Source organism: Channa argus, chromosome 18 (genome assembly GCF_033026475.1).
Source record: "Channa argus isolate prfri chromosome 18, Channa argus male v1.0, whole genome shotgun sequence".
NCBI lineage: Eukaryota > Metazoa > Chordata > Actinopteri > Anabantiformes > Channidae > Channa > Channa argus.
This window is the reverse complement of record NC_090214.1, coordinates 9,959,478-9,983,514: the sequence shown is the minus strand read 5'-3', so window position 1 is coordinate 9,983,514 and position 24,037 is coordinate 9,959,478. Positions and strand designations below refer to the sequence as shown.

General features: G+C 38.9%; 1 protein-coding gene across 4 annotated transcripts in view; it reads right to left on the bottom strand.

The window, feature by feature from the left end:
• LOC137103524 (mediator of RNA polymerase II transcription subunit 13-like) overlaps positions 1-24,037 on the bottom strand; it is a 71,277-nt gene that overhangs the window by 24,187 nt on the left and 23,053 nt on the right. For all 4 annotated transcript variants that reach the window (XM_067483961.1, XM_067483962.1, XM_067483963.1 and 1 more), the window contains exon 3: positions 2,340-2,424. In XM_067483961.1, coding sequence (XP_067340062.1) covers positions 2,340-2,424 — 85 coding nt within the window. The remainder of the gene's footprint in view (positions 1-2,339; positions 2,425-24,037) is intronic.

The window sequence follows — 24,037 nt, the reverse complement described above, 5'->3', positions numbered from 1 at the left end:
ATGTCAAAGGCTTCAGTACAAGAAAAATGTTTTCTTGTCAGGTTTTGATTCAACTTTATAAACTCAACATCTGACCCTGATGTGAATTTCAAAGCCTTCATGAGGAGAAACAGTTTGATGTTATTTATGTTTCACTGACCAAGTTAAATCACCTTTTTATCCATTTTATCTAGTGAAAAATACAAAATGTGCAATGCTGGACTGTACTGACAATCGCTCTGACTCTCTGATGTGTTTTATTTGTATTTTTTATTTCACTTATTACTTAGAAAGTGTAGCAGGCAGGGACTGTCCCACAGCTGCCTCTGTGAAAAATCTGACATGTTTGTGACAAGCGCACAGAAAAAGAGAAAAGGTTAAACATTTAAACAATTTGATATTATTTAAATATTTCAGCCAGGGTGTTCCTTATTTGGGCTATCCCAACATCTGCGGCCTCTTTCACCTCAATTCAGCCTCATTTAACAGAGAAAACTCAACAAGATCTAAAGTTGACTTGTCTCTGTGTGCAGGTGCCAGTGAATTCCTTTCTGGATCCTCTGACCCAGGTCAAGGAATTACAGAATGATTTTATGGACTCCTCACTCAGCTGGGCTCAGCTGGCCAAAGCTTTCAGCCTCCAGCTCTACCATCTTTGGTGCATTTGTTTTAACATTTGTATTTTTTCCATCTATGGCAGCTCGTTGCACATGGGATGGGTCTCCCTTGAAAACAATTCATGTTATAATAACATTAAGAAATAAGCTTTATTGAAGATGGATTGGCCACATCATTGTCGATACCCTAACTGTGTGTGAAATGCTAATCCTTTAGCTTCAGTTCACTCAGTGGGCCCTTTTACCGTCAAGAAGCTGGGTTCTTAAAGGTCAAAACTGCAGACTCAAAAAGAAAAGAAGGGTTTTACTCTTTTCACTTGACAATCTCTTAAAGAGAGGTATGTTAAGGAGAATTTCTTGTTTAATTGGCTGGTGTCTCAGACTATCGCACTTAGTCAACAAAATTGTGTCCTGTTTGTCCCACTTTGGTACGATGGCAACGGCAAAATATACATTTTCTGGCCACAGAAAGCCCATCCTTCAACATATTTATTAAAACTTATAGTCAATACCCCTTATGCCCCCATTTTTCTTTCTTTCGTCTAAATGTATGGTGACACTGTACCTCGTACACCATTAAAAGTGGGTCATTTAACTAAGGTGTTGACTTTGGTGAATATTGAATTGATCTATTGTTCTGTTCCATCTTACATTGTGGTAGTATCACATTCATGTGATGTCACATGACAACTCCTGAGTTTACAAGTAATTATATTAATATCTAATCACCTTATACAAAATCAGCTGCATTGAGTTTCTATAAATCCAGCTTCAGCAGCAGTGACAGATATCTGACTTCTCACTCAAACAAACATTAGTCTGTCTAAGTGATTAGCCTGGAGCAGGGTCCAACCACAAAGCCCATCACCTCCTCACTGTTACTGTATTTCTGTCTTGTAAAATATAAAGTACCTTCAACATAGTTCTCCTGACCATTACAAGCCATAACCAAGCAAATTCAGCAACATCTTATAAAACCTACGCTGTAAGTTTAAACTTCCTTTATTTGTAACCAAAATCTACAATAACAATAACTGTCTCAGACAGGGGTCAATTCCATCCCTAACATACAAAAGAGAACATGGAAAGGATCCCACCTGTGTTGAAATAGAAAGCTATAAAAAGGAGTTAGCTTCAAGGTAATAGGAAGGTTAATTCATCCTGCCCCCTATGATGATCACTGATGCTTAACTTAATAGAGAGCAAATATGTACTGCTTCATTTAACAGATGGCTCTGACTCAGAAAGGAGAGCTTTGGGTACTTGAGCAAGTGATTCAGCGCTCAGATTATAATTTCACTATAGTCAAGCTGCAGGAAGAAAACTAAGGCTGTCTATCAGTAAAAACTTTAAACACCTTTTTTGGGCGATTTTAAAATATAATACAAAACATTATTGCTCTTTATGTAAAAGAAAATAATTATTTTAAAGTGGCAGTGTAATTATAATTGCTCATAACTGTTTTGCTGAATTAAAATGTAAGTGCTAAGTTAATGTCAAATTAATGCTAATTTGAACTTTTTATAGTTCCTGTAATCATGTTAGATATTTTCACCACTATTGTGTAAAAAAGCTAAATGCAAAAACCTGACTACTTTGCAAAGTATATCCTCTATAAATTATGTATGTAACTATGCCAGTTATATAACACATTTCCATATTCTATGTAAGTCACTCACAGCCTGACGGCAGCCTTGGATGTGCAGTTGATGAAGTGCTTATAAAAAGTGACAATGGTTTTACCTTTCCAGCAGATTGTGTATGGCCTTGAACAGGAGAGTCCTGCACTCATAGGACAATCCACACTCCCACAGTCCCTCCTCAGCCACTAAAAGATAGGAAAAAACAAACAAATAATAACTCTTAATATTTTATCATGTCTATAATTAGCTTTTTAAATTATATTGTCATTAACAGCAAAACATCTGCAAACACCAGCTTGAGGGTAAACAACACATAATTCAGAATTATGTGTTTATAGCTCAACCTGTCAAAACATGATGCATGTGCTGATGAGAAAACCTGCAAAACATATCAGAAACTACAATTAAGATAAAGCCATGTCTCTCTCTCTGTGTGTGTGTGTGTGTGTGTGTGTGTGTGTGTGTGTGTGTGTGTGTGTGTGTGTGTGTGTGTGTGTGTGTGTGTGTGTGTGTAGAGATATGCACAGAGGGTGCTTGGCTGTCCAGCTTACAGGTTGGCTGCAGCGACAGCCTAGTCAAACTCTATGCAGTTGTCAACCCGAGTTAGCTGTAGAGAGAGTGTGTATACTTGTATCCATGCATGCTCACACACATGCTTGCATGCTCACACACATGCTTAGGTTTGTACACACACACACACAGAGTTTCTGCTCAACACACATTTTTCATTTGAAAGTGAAGACAAAGATGACAAAATTAGCTGCCCGAACCTTTGAGACATCAACAGCCAGTTCACACGCATGTCAAATGTGTTAAGAAAAATTTGGTGCCCTCCTGATTTCTGTAACCCGCCGACCCTACCCTGGCGCCACCCCACCCCGATGCCTTTCTGCCAAAAAGAGCGAACACACACAAACGGGCCACTTAAGTGTTTCTCTTTGTTCTTTACCATATACCTGCAGGGCTGCTGGCAGAACTGGAGGACTGTGGGTGGGTGTTGTGTTTGCTTATAGGGTGGTGGCAAACAAACCAAGTATCAGAGAAATACACAAGAAAAAAGGAATGAGAGACAGAGGCAGATTGCCTGGGGGATGGGTGGCATAAACCCCAGTAGAGCTTTTCTCTTCCCTCTTCTTTTATCTTTCTCTGATTTTTTGGGGTTGTGTATTTCTTTTTTGTCCTCTGTTGCTTTGTTGATATTTCCCTCCTATTTTTTTCTTCTTCTTCATACCAGAGTGAATGAAATTTCCTTACTCGCCAGAATTACCCTGTAACCATGGAAACGCTGGCGGTAAGAACATGGCGCCCTGGCATTCAATTTCAACACTGGTCCCTCCCGCCCTTCACCCTCCTCCTTCTCCTCCTTCCTCTGTTCTATAGCTTCCAACACCCCTCCACCACCTTCCCGCTCACCCCACCACCCACCCCTCATTTACTCCTGCTTCAGGGCTCAGACAGGAAGCTCGCTCTAGCCAGCTCTTCTACAGAGGAGAGAGACAGAGCGAGTATCATGAGCAGAATGCCAAGTCTCCTGCAAATCCAGCTCATTAGCTCTCACTGTCTCTATATCTACCTCTCTCCCTCTCTTAAAAACCCCCCCCAACTTTTTTTCTTCCCCCACTCTGCCAATCCTTCACAACCCATCTTCATTTACTCTCCTCATGACCAGCTCCACAGCAGGCTCCTGACCCCTATTACTAAAAAACTGTGTCACTGACTCCTCCACCTCGAATCGTCTCAACACTCCCACCCAAAAGTCGTCAAAACTGAACCACACAACCCTGAGACATCTTAAGGACACTTTTCCACATTTGCACGTCTAGTTTAAGCATGTAATTTTGCAGCTTTTAAAAGAGCAGATCGTATGTCTTTAGAAAATCACAACACTGGTAGCAGCACATGAAAGACATGCCATCATATTACGCCCGTTTATTCATATTGTAGTTGTCAAAGAGCCAACTCACTGCACCATTTAAACACAAGGTGTGACAAATCACTTTTGCAAACAAGGTCAAGCATCCACAGAAGCATGTACACAAACATTATAAATATAGTAAAAGGCAGCATCTAATAAAGCAATGATCTGGGATATTAAAACAGTCTTATGGGGGTGTAGGGGTGTGTGATGCACGTGTTTGGAAAAAAAATAAAAACGTCATTCCCCAAACAGTCGGTCAAGAACCACCATGTTCAGATGTTTTACTGCTTTTTAATCAGAGAAGGAACACAGGCGGTCCAATGGAACAACATGCTGCGGACACTAAATGCAGCTGAGAGCAACAGGGCTTTAAAGCATCATGGTCCATCATTCATCACAGCCTGAGCTACATGAAAATGCATTGTGCCTGAAAGATTTTAAAGCAACTAGATGTAATCAAACTCCATCTCAATTAGATCAAACTGAAAGCTCATTCATTTCAGTTTTTATTGAGTTTCACTGAAAAATAGGACACCTCTGTATGTTTTCATCAAAAAAATGTTGTATCTGCAGTGTGAATAGAGAAACATCAGAAATAATAATTGTCTGAATCATTATAATGTTTATATCAGTGTTCATCTCATGCTTGTTGTGTGCGTGTGTTTGTGTGTGTGTGAGAACCAGTTTTCAGTGTCCTTTAGTGCACCTGCAAGCGCTGTGCCTGACTTTGTGTGTGTGTTTACTGCACGTGTGTAAGTGTGTACAGTGTGGTAACGTCCTTGCAAATGCATGTTTATTTCATACAACCTTCCTTCCCCCCATCCCCTTTACCAGATTGCTCTTAACTGCTGCACCACCCGAAACACAAGCAGGCGGTAATGGAACTGGGTCGCCACCACCACTCACTGTATTTTCCTCTTTCCTGTATCTAACTCTACCTCTCCACTTCTCTCTGTTTTCGCCTCTGTCTTTTCCTAGTGTTTTTCTGTCTCGTTTTTACATCCATCATTCCCCCATATTTGCCCTTTTTTTGGATCCCCCAACTGTGCTGGACTCGAACCACTAGGGGGAGTGACCACTAACCACTACAATCCCATGCTACCAAACCAAAGGCTTGTATTGATCTGGGAGGAGAGAGGAGGTGAAGGCTGAGGTGCGACAACACTACGTCTCGCAAACGATGACCCTTCTCCACAGATTTTCTTCCTCCTTGCTCGGTCTCGCTCTCTCTCTCTCTCTCTCTCTCTGTTTCGCTCTCTCTCATTTGTTCATTTGTCCTGGATCAATAGCACCAGAAGCCATGGTGTCCAGTAGTGTCTCTGCAGTGTGCAGGCTATTAGCCTTCACTACGTGATGTGTGTGCATATAACAATGTGTGTGTGCCACTTTGGTAATTAGCTGCCCAGCTGCATGCCTGAGTGGAAGTTTGTCTCTCCCTCTCTGTGTGTGTGTGTGTGTGTGTGTGTTTACTGTACACTGTGTGCAGAATGTGGACATGGCAAAACACCTTAGTATCTTCATGTGCTTTTAAGACTGACAGAGACGAGTTACAAGGTTGCAAAGATGGATAGAAGGAAAAGTGAAAGAAAAGCTGGGCTAGAGCTGCAATTTACAGTCATTAAAAATCATAGCAGTATGTAAATGTGACATAACTAGATTAGCAACTTTCAGGCCCCTTTAGTGACAAAATTATGTGGAGACATTAGGTCCTTTTGAGGAAGTTCGCTCCTGTGGCTGTGACTCCTTCATTGACCGTGTTCAGTGTGTGTGTGTGTGTGTGTGTGTGTGTGTGTGTGTGTGTGTGTGTGTGTGTGTGTGTAGAGGGGAGGGCAGCAAAATCAGCTGACCAATCAGCAGCTAGAAAGACGTGTGAATGAGCTTTGAGTAAGTTGAAACAGCCAATTACTTATGCCCATTGTTTGTAAAACACACACAGATCATGATTGCCAGCATTTGGATTCACCCTGTAAATCATACTTCAGTCTATCCAACATCTAAGGATTTAATAGTAGATATAGCATATAAAGTAAATAAAGTAATAATACAATTATTACTTGACTTATGATAAATATCTTACTAATCTAAAAAGATACCAAGTGTTTAATTTACACACAGTATACATAAAATATGATCATGATGTTGAGAATAAAACTTAAACTAACTTGCACTTGAGAATGCATTTGACCCTAAATTCACACAACAGACTGTACACCACCTCCACCTGTGGTATAATGTAATTTAAGTGCTGTGGTTACATTGCAAATATAATTAGCAATGTTCTGTAATTATGTTAGTGTGGTGGAAAGCTCACACTATGCTCGTGTTAGTGGTTTACATACACTGCAAGGTGCTTGATGGGTTCTAAAGATATCACCCCAAAAAAGACAAACGCTATAAAAAAGCATGACAGGCATTAATCTTTAGAGCAGCACAAATAAAAAGAAAACGATGAGTCTGGGCACTCAAATAGATAAATAAATTAGCTTGTGCATCATAAGATTTATATTTTCCTCAATCTTAGTATAGTTTCCATCTATTAGGTTTTATAATTCTTGAAAGATTAAACCAACATAAAGTGTGTGTGTGTGTGTGTGTGTGTGTGTGTGTGTGTGTATGTATATATATATGTGTGTGTGTGTGTGTGTGTGTGTGTGTGTATATGTATATATGTGTATGTATGTATGTATATATGTGTATATATTTCTCTTCAACATTAATATGAAGCAGCATAAATGTCTTATGTAACTGTGGACAGATTTGTGCTCGGTTACAGCAGTGATAGCTCTTCGCTTGAGCCCACTCTTTCTGCCTTTACAGGAATGTTGTGAAGTTTAAGTAGAAAGAAAGACCATGTGCCATGTTTTCTCTGTGGTACATTATGAAAGAGATTGCACTACAGGCCCAGGCGGACTGTTATTACTCTTGTTCCTGTCTTCTTTCAATTTTCAGTCACATGAGCTTGGAACTGTCTGATGTGAAAGAATGTAAATGTTACACACAAGAGACCAAAAGAAGTCAATTAAACATAGATTAGTACCCGACTGGCTCTTTAATCCAGCAATTTGTAGATACTGTGTATTCATACAATCTTTGGTCACTGACCTAACATTACAGTATCAGTACTAATGCACATACATACATATAATGCTCAGTTCAAAAAATATTCATTTACTGCCCTATCTTATGCTTTACACATGCAAGTTATGTAACACACTTGTTGGAACTCATGTCATGAAGTATAATCGCTACAATTATGGGTTTTAATTTTCCACAATAAAATGTATTTCTGCAACAGATTAAGGAAAGTTAGCAGACTTTTAGACCTCATGTCTTTCTGCTCTTCAGATCATTAAACAGCAAACACCCTGCACCCTATTGTGACAGTCGCCCACACATTCTCATGCTCTAGTGACACAATTTCCTAAACTTTTCAGCGACACCTGTCAGCTCAACACAACACTGTGTCTGCTATGCCTCCAAACACCACCAACACTTTGCACAATTTAGAGGACAGTAAACAGGAAACTCTTTTTTTTTTTTTATTTAAACTGCACAATGAGTTCTCTCAGCATTCTTTAAGCCATGAACAGGTAAGATTTAAAACTTCTGTTAAAGTCAACTCCCCTTTAATGCTAATCATGGGACAGAACCATAAGGTGGGGAAAGGAGAAAAAGGAACCACATGACTATCACACAGTCACACCAAAATCTATATAAAACTCTAAACTGTTTACATTAACATCTTCAATGGTCCATATATATTGTATATACACAGTATAATGGAAAACAAGTTGAGTGCACAAATGGCAGGCACTGAGACCCTGTAAGCCATGCGGACAGAGTGAGAGGCAGCAATGACAGCAAGGAGGAGGAGGAGGCTCAGAGAGAGTGAAAGGATGAGGGGGAAGTCTGGAATCAATTAGGTGACTGAGTTGGAGCTGCTTGCATAGTTGTGGGGGTGAGTCAGGCAGAAAGGCAGGAGAAGGGACCAGGGTGTGAGTGTTGTGCCATCAGGGTATGTATTTATATAAACACAGGCACTGAAAAGCAACTACAGTATATAGCAGGCTGTTAAATATTTGATGGCACACCAAATTGGCCATGTGAGCACTCTGTTGCAGCCAGAAAAGCTGCAAAAAAGTAAACATTTTTTTAGGTCAAAGTTGAGTGTGAGAGTGGCCAGCTGGCATCAACTCAGGCCATGTCAACACAGCAGCTCTCCGTACTCTCTTAAAGACCTTCCCCTCATTAGTTCTTAGCACACCAAATTTGCAGCACTTTTGTTTTCTATCATTGGCTTTGACAATAGGGGAATTTGACTTGAAGAAAAAAAAGAGAGAGAAAAAAAAGCTGAAACAGGAACTTCGTAAGCATGTTTAAAAAACTGGCCTATGTCTTGCAGCTGAGGGTTGAATAACAAATCTGAATTGGCAGACGTGCATAAAATATGTCAGGTCACAACTTTAAATAACACATATTTATGGTTTATTCACATGGGTTTTGCTATTGCTACATTGCATGTGAAACTACTTCCAGCAATGACCTGAGGTAAACACTGGAAGAGAGAGTACCTCTGTATGCCAAGTGTAGGACAGAGTAGAGTGTTTGCTGCTGTAGGAAAAGACACTAATACAAAGAGTCAGAAAGAAAGACAGAGGTTCAAAGTGACCAGTGGGTGTAATTCTCTGCACATTTTATACACTTAAGAGGGGCGAAAAATCATTGTGGGTGAGCAGTAAATAGGAAGGAAAATAAATAATTGAACAACAGAAGAATTACTACATGCACAATGTTGCACCACTAAGCTCAAACACCAGAATACACCAACTCACATTTTCTTAAGTCAACAAGACAGGCAGGATCTATCACTCTGGGCCTGTGTTAACATGTAATTTGTGGTGTTAAACTTTCTAGAGCCTGAAAACATCTTTCTCTATATTTCTACATTTATTAGCTGAATGAGCATTTTTCATTTTATCTGATAAGCAGAAGTGACATAAGCCCCTTAATATATTTATTGTCTCACCAGTTGGCCCAGTGCGAAGTTGAAGTGATGCTGTGTGTGATTCCAATGCTCATCAAAGTGAGAGTGCTGACAGAGTGATATATAATTTACAGGATATGTACAGATTTAATGCAGAGTCAGGGGTGTAATGAGACTGACTGGAGAGGATCTAGCTTTGGCTATTTTACAACTCCAACTCCAAAAAAGTAGGGATGATGTGTAAAATGTAAGTAAAAACACAATGCAATGATTTACTCATCAACCCATATTTTATTCAAAATAGAACATAAGCAACATATCCGATGTTGAAACTGAGACATTTTATCATTTCATGGAAAATATTAGCTATTGAATTTGATGGCAGCAACACATCTCAAAAAACATGGAACAGGGGCAACAAAAGGCTGGAAAAGTAATTGGTGGAAATAAAAAACAAATGGAGGAGCATTTGAACAATAATTATGTTAATTGGCAATAGGTCAGTAACATGACTGGGTATAACAGGAGCATTTAAGAGAGGCAGAGCCTCTCAAATGCAAAGATGGGCAGAGGTTCACTAATCTGTGACAAACTACCTAAAAATTGTGGAACAATTTCAGAATTTTCCTCAACGTACAATTGTGAAGATCGTAGAAATAAGAACAGGCCTGATTTTCTACTGGACATCCCTTGCATATTTCAGCAAGAAAATGCTAAACCACATACTGCATCCATCACAACAGCATGGCTTTGCAGGAGAAGAGTCCGGGTGCTGAACTGGCCTGTCTGCAGTCCAGACCTTTCACCAACAGAAATATTTGGCACATCACAAAACAAAAAAATACAGCTACAAAGGCCCAGCTGTTCCAACTTTTTTTAGATGTGTTGCTGCCATCAAAATCAAGATGAGCTAAATTAGCTAAAATATGGGTTGATGATATTTGCAAATCATTGAATTTGGTTTTATTTACGTTTACAGATCCTCCCAACTTTTTTTGGAATTGGGGTTATGATTAGTCTCTAATATAACCTGCTATAAAAATGCATGCATCTGTGTGCAGTTGAAAGATTGTGAAAGACTTGGACAAGAGACAAAGAGATGGCATTAAAGTCATGACAGCGGGTGGATTTCTGTATAATGCAGAAAGGGAAAAAAGGAATGTGTTTGCGTGTGTGTGTGTGTGTGTGTGTGTGTGTGTGTGTGTGTGTTGTACGTTGGCTCCTCGCCAACCCTGACAATCAAAAAAAGAGCCAATTGTGCAGAGAAAAGCCAACAGAATTATCCCACACCCTTACATAATTTGACAGTCACTTAGCTCATTCAATCCCAGAGCACACACACACACACAAATCTTTTGATGTTTGTGTTGGTGCGGATGGATGGATGCTAAGTGCCAAGTGTTTTCACATAAGTCCCTGAGAAATAAATAAATGAATGGGACATGGTGTCTGAACTGTTTTGGGCACATTGTCATAAAAATACATTTTGTCCCTTGTGGTCTCATATAATCACAATTAGCAGATTTGATTTTAGCACAGAATTAAAAGTTTAAAAGAATTAAATTAAATAAAAATCAGTAAGTATCAGTCTCTCTTCTGAACAAGATTAACGGTGTTCCTTTCATTTAATTCCATCCGTCCTTTATAATTCTGTATTTTAAACATCATAATGGCATGTTCAAAGATCAACCACTTTCGGCTTGTCCATTTAGGGGTTACCACAATGGAATGTGTTTGATTTGGCATGACTTTTTATGCCAGATGCTCTTCCTGCCGTAACCCTCCCATTTTATCTGTTTTCGGGACTTCGGGTGGCCCTTGGTGGCTGGGAGGTTCCACACCTGGTGGGGTGGGATTCGATTCTGTGGCTTTCTGCATCCCAGCACGATGCTCTACCCATTGAACCACCAGGCTCCCCATAATGATATGTTAGTTTAGTTTTTGATTCTCTCCATTGGCTACCTTCTGTTTAATGAACAACTCAGCAACTTTCTCAACTTGTGTTTTAAATGCACAGTTGCTTGTCAATTATGTTGGTTAGATGACTAATAATGTGATTTCCCTTCCAGTTCTGACTCAAACTGCAGCTGAATAAACTGTTAAATTTCTCCCGTATTTTCTTCAACACTCACCATCTACTGTTTGCTCAGAATGAATCCTGTGAGTCTGAATGCACAGGAAGTAACAGCAATTGTTTATTTCTGTTTACATAGCTAAATGTGCTGTGGATTACTTGTATTTACAGTTTGCTATTTATGTGGAATGAGCAGATGCTTCTAAGCAAGTCAAGTGCTGGTCTGTATGAAAACAGACGCCCCAATATGTCTGTAGGTCCTTTAAAACCTGAATGTTACACATTTGTGCTTCATCTGAAAATAAAATATAGTGGTTTAGATTAATATTATAACAGATACTGTCACAGAGCTTTTAAATTTTTATTGTAAGCAAATTATGTAGGGAAAAAGGAAACACATCACAAAAAATGTTTTTATGCCTGACAGAGATGGAAGTAATGTATTAAAACAGAAAATGACAAAATGTAATAGAAACAGATTTAGGGAATTAAGCATGTCATTAAGAAAGCATGTGAGTTACTGTCACTTGTCACTGAAGAGATGAAAATTGTCTCAAATATCTGCAGCAATCATTTAAAATGTAACAATCCTCAGATAAATGCAATATTTATATAATAGTGTGAAATGCCTGATATTTGACTAGTGATACTGTCATTAACTTCACTGGACCTTTTCTTCTACTTTCTTTTCTTTCTGCCTTGGGAATGAACAAAACCGTGGACCTCTACTGAAGCATGTACCTCCGGCTCTTCTCTTCAGACTTATACTGTACCTATATTCTTTTTACCAACCACAACACAACCTTGACACTTTACTTTGATTAAAGGAATCAGCACTCACTTTGGACTTACTGTGCAACCACACAGTCTATACTCAGTTCACATCACAGCATCGCAACAGGGGAGATTACTGGCAAATGATTTAAAAAACAATGGGTTTGAGTCATCATTCCGGAGGAAGCGTCTGAAGTGGGAGAGTGACGGCAGCTAAAGAGATTTCTGTTTCGTGTCTGTAACGCCATCTCAAGTGCTTGAGCTCTGTTTGGGAACTGGATATTGTCAGTGTTGTTCAGGTGGACTGAAGCGATGCTTCCTTTAATGCCCGTTCACCCAGCACGTACCTGCAGCTGTCACAATAACATGTCATGTGTCAAGCAACTTGTAGTGCTGGGACATGCAAAAACCAAGTATCTAGAAAATTATAGCACCAAGAATCAAATCTGCTAATCTTTCTGGTTTTGAAATAATACCTGAGGATTTATTATATGTAAATATTGTAATTTAAGTATTTAATGTATGCAATCTACAGAAAGAGAATATTTTTATCTATGACTGGTGCACAAGCTCAATCTGACAAGCATTTTTACTAATGCACATTAAACTGAAACACTAACATATTACAATATAAGAGCATGATATCATTAATCACTTTAACATTTTCTAGTGCGGGTGGAGCTAGCAGTGTAAAAGGGCCCATTTCTGTGGTGTTGACCCTCATGTTAAGCCACAGACACTTGAGCACCTCATTAGAAGTGAATGGGCCTTGAGGTGGGAGGCAGGGCAGCTATTGAGAGGCTTAGTGGGACTCCACAGGGTTTCCTAACTGCCACTAGAGGGGAGAGGAGAGAGGCAGAGAGAGACTTACAGCAAAGCTCTCTTCCCAGGATGAGGGAGAGATGGAGAGTTCCCCCCGCTCTCTCAACACAGGCTAAGCAGCAGTTCTTAGGTCCTTCTACCTCTTTTAGTATGAGGGCACATTTTTCAGTCAAGCCTTGCATAGTACTGCCGAGATCAATAGTTGGAAGCAATGTCTGAAAAGATGTCTAGTCTCTGACATCACCGATCTGAACATGCTGAATTTATTCTCTTAGAGGCCACACGTACATTAAATGATGAGGGAGCTGCAGAAATTTATATTGAATAGTTTGTGTCTCTATGTAGCGGTCACAACTCAAACCATCAACCAAATTTTCCCACAGCAGAGTTGGGCATTACTTCTTCTTTGTTTACTGCTAAAGGATCATGATGTCCAAATGGCAGCCATCAAAGTAATACAAAAAAGTATCATATAAAAAGTATTTTACATATTTTGCTCATTACTCATTATTCCAATTTTTCTGACAAAATTCTTCAGACTTCTGTCATTTTAGCCAGAAAGGCGGTAAAGGAAGATTAAGGACAAGCTGATACCGGTGATCAAAAGAGAACTGTTGTGAGAATTTATTTCATTGGCACCAAACAGTGATTTCAAACCAAGCAAATGTGGCTGTGCACATTCCTGATAGACAGCGCAGGCTATAAGATAACATTGTACAGGCTTTCAGTATCTCAAAAAATTTTATTTTCATAGCTGTTAATTGTTTTAGCAAACAGGAGTAGTCCCTATAGGAGAACAGCTGGCTATTGTGGAGACATTGATTATGTGTTACTGCTACAAAATCAGCATTTCTATGCTGGTGATAAAAACACCAGGGGAAAAAATCAATTTGGCCATTGTAGACACTTGATGCAGCCTGAGAGGCCCCACAAACTGCAGATATCAAAGGCAGCTGGCTCATCTTCAAAATGGAGGATGGAAAGAAAACAACAACAGTATTGAGCCCATTTAATCCTGGATCATTCATTTTAAAATATATGTATTTGTAGCATCATTTTTGAGTCATTTTATGATAAAAGAAATCGGGTTTTAGTCTATGCATCACAATTCCTATGTCCCGAAGCACAAAATAAAATAAATCCAGTCTAAAATCAGAGTGAAATAAAATGTGGAGGAGTTTTCTTCTTATGTTGAGATGACAGCGTTTTCTGTTTGTTTGTTCTTTTCTTTTGAGGGTCAAAGCATTTTTTATTTTTTTTGCCACACGTTAAATCCTTGGATCATCATTAAAAAAAATAACTTCATACGTATGTACATGCAACTAATACTGCACAGTATTACATGACAACAATATTGTCAAACCAAGTTAACTTTAAGTATGTCTGGTTTCCAGTCTGTACAATATTCAGTGTGGCACACACAGAAACACGTTTTACAACTAATAAAATAAATATGTGTCTATACGCACCATTCCAGTACTTCCATTGTATCATTTTACTGTGATCACAGATGTTTAAACAATAAACATGAAACAGAAGAGAGCTGTAGGTTCCAACATTAATATCACCCCACGACCTTCTGTACATGTCTATCTCTAACTTTAATCCTCCATGCATACAGAAATTTCAAAGGCAGAGTTGAGTGAGTGAGTGAGCAGCACACTTGTGTTTATTGTGCTTCCAGATCATCCCATAAAAGGCTGTTACAGTGACTGAGAAACATGTTTCCTTTTTTTTCCGGACTCAAAAATGAAACACAGCTGCCTTTGTATGGAGCTTCAGAGACAAGATGCAGAATAAAAAAAATTGTATTTAGGGAATCCTATTAACCTTTATTTTATTTAAGCACTAGATTGTTGATCTTCATATACGCCACATAGAAATACTTTCTCTCATTTCCCTTCCTCATACTTCCATCCACTCTCAATCTGACAGTTTGCCCCACCCCTCAACTTTGCCTCCCACTTTTTTTGCTTTTGCATCCTTCCACACGTACACAGATCCAATTCCCAAACACCTCTTCTTTCCCTCCTCTACTCCTACACTCACTCCTCTCGCTTTTGCTCTATACCTCGTTTTGTCTGTCCATCTCGTTCTATCTCACTCTAAGACACACAAACATGCACAAAGCTCTCATTCAGTTTGTGGCTTTTCTTTTAAAACCGAAAGCTTGAGAAGGAAAACGTACACCCCCACCCCTTCTCTTTGCAGCTGGGAAACTTCACCTCTACCACCTAATTTCTTTCTTTCTCACACTCACTCACTCACTCACACACACACACACACACACACACACACACACACACAGTACGGGGTCAGGAGGTCACAGGCCACGCCCTGACAGCCCACAATGGGTGGGGTGAAGAAGAGGAGGAGGAGGGAAAGGAAATCAGAGATTCTCCATCTATAACCACATATTTAAGACAAGTAAACATGACTGAGGCAATTTTTTCCTCACTTTTCAGTTTACATCTTTCATTCCCTGCTTCCTACGTCCACTCTCAATGCAAACCCCCAATTCTGTTATGAAAAAGTCAGAGAAAAGACTTCTTGTTGACTTACTCTTCTCTTTTCTCGAACTATGGTTTTGCATGTGAATCTGTGACAGCATACTGTATATTTGTCAGAAACAGTCAGAGCTGAAGAACAGACTGATCCATTCTCACAGATTTGAGATGAGAAAGATGTGAACGGGAGGTGTGAAGTGAGCAATTTTCAAAATAAGTGTATGTTGTTTTTGCTGGCAGCAAGGCAAATAAGAAAATAAAGGAAAAACGTGCAGAAAGCCACACCAACTGCAAATCTAACTGCCCATAGAGGAATCGCAGATGTTCTTCTCTCCCTCCAAACAAACCACTTCTTTTCTTCTTTTTGAAGCATGAATTCCCATCTCTCTCTCTCTCTCTCACACACACACACACACACAAACCCCTCCCTTTCCCCCCCTCCAACTACATGTATCTCTTTCTTGTCCTTCTCCTCCCTCTTCTTCCCACTCTTCCCGCCCCCCTCCCTTCTTTTTCTTGCTCATGTCTTCTTTTGCCTTTTTTTTTTTTTTTTTTTTTTTTTTTTTTTTTTTTTTTGCTATCATGGAATTGCCGCTTTCCACGTGTGACTCACTTTTTCACCAGCCAAAGCCAGACAGGAAAAAGAAGTCAAATGCTTGTGTCTTCTCTCAGCCTCTCTGACTCTGTGTCCCTCTCAGTAGGTGAAGCAGCATTCCTTCAGGGGGCTCTTACAACATCTATAGGTCTGCCTTTTTCAGTAAAGTTGTTGCCTATTGAGACGTTTCAGCCTGCGACCTAGTTCCCGATTCACGGGGAAACTGGGAGGCTAATTATTCATTCCCTCTGTTTGAGTTTTGCTTCCGAAAGCTGAAACTGAGAGACAAACCCTGGGGGAATAAAGAGAAGGAGTAGGCCTTGATTGGCAACCGTATACCCCCACCTTTTATTTGCCAAGGAACTGAGTGTGTTCGCAGACGTTCGCCACCCTAACATCACAGAGAGCAACCCCAAAAACAAGGGAAGAGAGAAAAAATAAAGCACAACAAAGCCTGAAAGAGGAGGAGTAGCAGGAGGAGGGGTAGGAGAGGATGGTGAGAGGGCTGGAAGAGGCGAGCGTCAGAAGAAAGAATGAATGCAAAGCAAAACTTGTCGACACAGAAAAAAAAGCTAGGGAGTCATTTCAGATCGGGGTTATGTTTTTCATTAAAATGGAATCAGTAGAAAAGAACTTCTAGCATTTCTCTTTTAAAATATATTATCATTGCTAACCTGATGCAATAAAAAGGCAATAAAAACATGTATTTTTTTTTGTCTTTTCACGTTTGAACTTTGCTTTCATCATTAAGGGGATATATTTAAGTGCAAATGACAGTACAATCATATATTATGAGTCTGTGTAAGAGGTCAGCAGTGATGTTACTAACAGGCTGCTGCTTTTAATGGTGAGACAAGCCCATGAAAAATGCCTTCTACATTCACACAGGTGTCTTTCACTTTCATTGACTCTTATATTCACTCCTTTATTAAAACATGTGGCTAGCCTTCCTTTCATCCTGTTCCTATTCATAGTTTTATGGCTACAAGTCATAACCTTAAAAAGCCTTTCTAACAAAACCTGTGTGGAAAGAAATTACCACTTTCACCCATATTATCAGGTCAGAAACACACTTTCCTGTCTGCACACTGGCACCTGTTCTCTCCGACAGCTTTATTCAACATACATCCTGGGAGGATTGGTTTAATGTGTTTGCACGCCCCTCATCGTTTTTGCTGTGCATGCAGGGATCACATTGGTATAGTGCTGATCAGGGAGAGCTGTAAGCTCTTATAACATTATCTGTGACAACTTCTCCTGTTCTCTTATTAACATGCCACTATATGGTATCATTATGATATCAGAAACAATGGCTGGGTAGGTGGGGTGGTGACTGAAAAGGAATGAGAAGTAAAGTAGAGAGCCAAGAGAATCTGTCAACCCAGATACAATGTTTCCATTTGCAGAATACAGCATATTCACCTGCTCACCGTCATTGTTGGCTCAAAGCAGGGAGGACTGTGGTGTCAGTACTTCGTTACTCAACAAAGTGTTTAAGGGGAAATAATCCACAAATGAGAGAAAAAAACATTAGTTGCCGTACAGAAAGAATCTCCTATGACCGGCAGATTAGGGCTTCATCAGGTTGAGCTTCAGCTCAAAGTTTATCATGAAGAGCCAGAACTTTAGAATCACTGGTTTGAAACCAGGCTGCCATAATCATTGTGGTGAAATGGACAACTATCGTCATTCACTTAACAACTGCTGCTGAGATGCACTTCAGTAAAACACTTAATCCAGTGTACTTTCTGAAGTTTATGCTCTTCAGATTCTTTCAATATTTGGAAGTTTTGACACAAATTGTTTTGATTTTGTTGGGTAGATAGTGTAAAATTGACACAGTGCACCCGCAATAAGCCACTATCAGCTATTAGTTATCTTATTTAATTATTACGATGCCTGGTCAATTCATTGGTCTAACTCTAGTTCCATCAACTACTCTGCGTAAAAAAAACCCCACTGCATCCAGGATTATATGTAGTCTGCAGTCATTTGAAGTACACATTTGCTGTACTTCTTTTTTTATAATGAGCACAAACGGTTTGGCTGATGCCTTCCTCCTCGTGAACACTCAGTGATTGTCACAGCCAAACCTCTTTAAATGGGAAAGTAGTGTCAGATAATGCACATAATAAGAACTTATCAAGCACTTATCCAGTGTTTGCGTAAGACTTTCTATATATAAAATACTCTTCCTAACAGGAATTCATTCTGGTGTTGCATACTGTGGAAAATGCCTTCACTAAAATAATCATGCAAATATAAAATACAACTGATATTCTATATTTATATTTTAAATTGTGAATAGTCAAGTAGACTCAGGCAAGACATTATTTATGGCACATTAATAACTGAGGATCCTTGCTAGCAGATCTAGAACGGTAATAACCTCAATCTAACCTGTATTTCTGAAGCAGGTGGCAAGTGTTGAGGAGGGTTTGTCTCTACAGGCCAGATTATGGGTTCACAGCCAGACGTGGACAGATGGAGGCAGAGGTGAGCCCTTCCTCCTGCTCTGTGCTACACACACACGCATGCACACACACAGAGAGCAACTTTTTTCTTTTTGCAGGACAATTAGCTTGCGACCTCTGTCAGTCCACATAAACACACACACCTTTGGTCAATTACACACAAGCAATGGTAACAGTCACAATCAAGCCACACATGCAGAGAAACCTGTCATAGTCTCTACACACTCCCCACGATCCACAAAATATGGCAATCAGCGCAGGTTCTGAAGGGCACAGTACCCAGCTGCAGCTTTCTAACACAGAACACATTCAGGCTTCCCTACTCATTGCACATACTTGGCAGAGAATTTTTGTTTTCCGTTTGTTTAGACCCAGCGCCTGAAGTCATGTCCAATTCACTCTCTCCCTCTCTCTCTCTCTGTTCTGTTAATTCCATTATCTCTGATTATTTTCTCATAAGCATTGCTGCTCTAATCCACTTGTTGGTCACATATCTTTTTTGCACCAGCCAACCATAGAGCTGATAATGGATATGCACGACCCAGGGTTTTAATTCATTCCATCTCACTTTGCTCTTACATTAAGTGTAAACTGTGATGACAGCACAAACAGCATAACGATATTGAAGATCACGTTAAAGTAAGATAATGGGAAAAAAAAAAAAAAAAAAAAAAAAAAAAAAAAAAAAAAAGGTCCTTTCCAAACGAGTCTGTTCTTAAAATGTAAAATGATACAAATCAAATAGGGTGTTTAATTACTGTTCTACTGCCTTGTCTCCCTGTGCTATTTAGTTTGCAGTCTTTAAGATCATTTCTGAATTAAATATGCACATAATTTCTCTGAGATAGTGTGGTTAAGGCTCCCATCTCTGGAACAACATTCACCCCCAGCTAGGATTGATTCCAGTCACAATCTTTTTCTGCTGGATTTCTCCTACTTTGTATTCCTCTCAGCTTTCCTACAGTATCAAGAAAGAGAAGGAAAACTCAGGGTGGTGGAAAGCTCAGTCTTGGTAAAAAAAACAAACAAAAAAAAAACATATAGATATAGACGTGTCATGTATTAATTTGGAAACCTCAATATTACCAAGCACAAATTTCTTTAATACCTAAAAACATGTGTTACACACAGAAGATCCAGTTGTGATCCACAATATAAATATTTCAGCAAATTCATATAAGATTATTCTGATCATACAACACCTGCTACGCAGTGTTAAGTGACTGGCCCTTTCACTGTTCCTCCTGCTCCTGCATTCACCTTGACCACATGCTGTTTTGGTGGCACACAGAAGCACTGCCTATGGTGTTATCAAAGTCATCAGCCCTCAGTTTTCGGTTGTACACACTTCTAACTAGATAACTACCCGCATACTTTTCTATCTATAATCAATCCTGCAATAGTGCCCTCTTCTCATTGTGAATTGAGCATATTTGTCAGTTGACAAAATAAACTGACAATTCCATTTTTAGGATCTACCGCAACTGATGTTTTTATCTGAAGTAATTTGAGATGAGAGCAAGATAGGAATAATTTTAATTTCATAAATCTCCAACCCACAATAAAGGCTGCAAGGTTCAGTGACTGCACAGCATATGTAAGTCGTATTACTGAGACCCTATTTGTGATAAGGGCACCTGCAAATTGAATGAAAGCCTTGTTTATTCTAAACACATTTTTGTACTATCACAAAAGAAAACAATAAAAACATCAATATCTCAAAAATAATAGTTCTTTAGTAACATGTGTAAACAAAACTAAAGCAACAAGGTATGTTTAACTTTGTTGAGTTTTTACCCATTAATAATAACCATTAATATTTTTTAAAGTGAACTGGCCTGAAATCGCCAAAGTGGAAGAAACAAAAAAATAACCTGAAAGCTTTACTAAAAACAGGAAAATTTGGGAAGCTACAGACAGAAACCGAGATATGATTCAGGCTGTAGGTTTCAAAGTTATTACGGAGAAGGGGTAATGATTCATGCTCTTCCAACTCAGGTGGGAAAGTCATTCCTCCACAGGGAAGAAAGGAGACTGCAAGGCCACTGCAGGAAACGGGATAAATAATTGGACAATTGTACCAGAACAGAGTGCATGGACAGGACTCTAGGTCATGACATCAAAGTATGTATTTGTAAAGTTTTGTTTTTTTTAAGGCAACAGCAATGTTGCAGAATTTTAGGGACACTGAGGACTGAGGAGTTGTGGATTAAATCTGGATAAATAAGGAGAAAGGTTGGCAGTATTGTGTTTCTATTTGTGGATATAGTCTGATATGGACAATGTTGTTAGTTCAGATCATTGCTGTCATGAGGGGCCCCTCCGGCAGTTTCTTATCTGAGTACCTGCAATCCTTGTCAGTATTGATAGGGAGTTCGTCTGCAGGGTTTTCCAAGAGAAAAACAGCAGCACATTATTGTCAAGGTTGATTTTAGATTGTGGACAAGCATTTGACTGTAGATCTCGGGGAAGCAGGAACAGGTGAACACTACTCAAAATGAAAGGAAACTTTATCAGTCCCCAAGTGCCGTATTCCCAGATGTCAAAGGGTTGAACATATAAGGTCTATAAGGCTCTGGTCTCAGAGCAGCAGAAGACACCATGTGTTGTGGAGGCAGGGCCAAGGACTAGAGTGTAGAAAGAGAGGAGGGGTGGGCCCAGTAGTGAACCCTGGGGAACAACTGTGAGACAGTGTACACAGCCCCTCTCTGTAGTCTGTCAGGTTCTCACCAGTGATTTGGAATCAAACAGCTAAAACATTGCAGCAGAAGGAGAAGAGGCAATAAAGAAAATATATATTAAAAAATATATATAAATTTAGGGAAAATAGGGGGCCTGGTGGCTCAGTGATAGAGTATTGGGTGGGGATGCAGAAGGCCGCGGGTTCGAATCCCACCCCACCAGGTGTGCCCCGCCTAGCTAGGAAGGGCAACCTTGGTGCCCGTCCCGGGAACACATAAAAATGGGAGGTTTGCAACAGGAAGGGCATCCGGTGTAAAAACACATGCCAAATGAACGTGCAGAATGTGTTCCGCTGTGGCGAAAAGCAGAAAGCCCTTGATTTGATAAAAAGTGGGGATAATAAAACCAGTTACAATAACAATTTTGGCGAGTTACCTGTAATAATATCTCAAAAATGTGAAAGTGGTTCTAAGTAGTGACATGAACAATACATGAAGGTCAAGGTATTGAAAGAAAATTATGGAGATTTTTTTATGAATACGCTCTTGCACCATAATGTTACCCTGACTTTACTCCCTTAAAGCTATTATGCGATTTAAACTAGAAATATTTTTGTCCATATTCATGTCTTAGTCATTATCATAATACCAGAAATGAGAATGCAAAAATTACTAATTCAAGCTAACAACTACTACTACTACTACTACTACTACTACTACTACTACTACTACTACTACTACTACTACTACTACTACTACTACTACTACTACTACTACTACTACCAAAACAGTGTGTGATTGGTTTCTCTAAATCCCTTGTTGGTTAGAAGGGCGAGCCGCACTCCTGCCAGTGCTTTTCTGTGAGTCTTTTGGAGCATATTTCTAGTAAATAAAAATATCGTAAAAATGTTACATACACAGCAGAAAAGCATTTTTACTCTGATAATTCGCTGTAATTTGTTTATATTCCCATCATTTCTATGTTAAAAGATAGAGGCAACGTAGACATTATGTATCCCGGATGAACACAAGTTATTTTTAGTATTTTGTAATAGTATTATTACACATCACTCTAGTTGTTTTCCTTATACTATTAGCAGTTTCACTTTTAATTTGATAATGATAAATTGTGTAATGTGATCTGGTGATAAAAATGTTAGCAATCTGCCATCAACTTCCCACTGAGTGCAACACTTTGACTACAAAATTATGAACAAACCTAAATGTTTCCATGTGTGCCTTTGTCTACACTTCACAACATTTTTTTTCTAAGAGAAAATTATGTCTTTACTTTGAAGTTTAGGTGGTTGACCATGTGGTTTTATTGTGCCCCTCTTTGGTGACTCTGATGTGGCTGCTGACTGTGTGTTCTCATGCAGCCAGCTGTGACAAAAGACGTGTTTACTCTGGACACAAGACAGACATCTCTCAGAACAGCAACACCTTTATTTTAATTACTGCTGTCTACATCAACAGCTCTTTACAGGTGTACCCTCCAATACATGCCACAGTGTTCTGAAGCATCTCCAAATTTTTTTGTTTAGGTGTATAATTTAAAACCTATTCACAAGCTCCATTAAACATTTATGATGTCTTTATACAGTAAATATTTTGATATGTCCCAGCAGGAAAAACACTGTTTTAACTAGTAACATTAATAATGGCCTCATTCCATAAATGTGTATTAGTGCCAGTTCCCCAGTAAAAAGTTTACTGCAATGTTTCAATGGAAAGGAGCCCTCATTAATGTTACTGGTTACACCCTACAAATTATCCAACCTAAACAATCATACAAGTCATTTGTCCCTACCCTGTTATACGACCAATAGGAGCACATCCCAAAAAAAGAATGCAGGACATTTATTTTCATGTTTCTAATGAAAAGCTCAAAGTTCAGTTGGATTCAGGAACAAAAACAACTTGGTTACACTTAAGTAAAGATAGTGCTTTAGTTTACAAGTTTGAGGCCTTTTGGGGTCATGGTTTCAATAAACACCCAGCTAAAGCTATGTTTACAAAAAAAAAATCAAAATAACAAACAGTTAATTGGTTTAGAACAAGAAATGAACAACGGCCTCCCGCCTCAAATTCCTGTGTTTTGTAAAACTATTTGTCCACAGCAACCCCCACCCTAATTACTGCGGCACGCAGAGGTCACCTAACGTCTAAGTATTACGATGAGCTATACAGTTGTTTTTTTAGGAAAGGACAGTCTTATCCTAGCTTTTTTTTTTTTTGCTGTAAAAAAGGACTACACACGTACTTCAACAAGCCAATAAATCATTTACTTTTTTCTTCAGCCAGAGTCGTCATAGAAACCTCATATATATATATATATATATATATATATATATATATATATATATATATATATATATATATATATATATATATATATATATATATATATACACACACACACACACACACACACACACACACACAAAGGTGAATTACAAAAATCAGCTCCAGAGCTACAGTGAAGGGAATACACCTGTTTAAAAGAACTACTAAACAGATCTAATTAACAGCTGATTTGAATTCAGAATGGTTAAGTAACCTAATTTTGACTCATCAGTAACATTACCTAAACTCTGTTGGTAATTTTTTATAGTTTAAAACAAACTAATCACCTGTTACAATGCTCTTTACAATAAATTTATTGTGTCATTTAAATATTCAAATACCGTATTTGATGCTACCTTTCCACTCATGCCACATCCCCGTTTTTAAAGATGTGCTGATCTATTCAACCTTGTGATGAATCATCTGGTCATCACCCAATCCCACAAACACTGAGACAAGAAAGTGTTTTGCAATGTAACTGCACTATAGAGAGATAGAGCCTTTACAGGTCTGTGTATTTATGTATATCTGCTAAATGGTATGTGAAGCTTCTGTCAGATAATGACAATGTTCAGTCACACATTAACCACTGTGAGATGTTTATGTACTTTATAAGCTTGTGT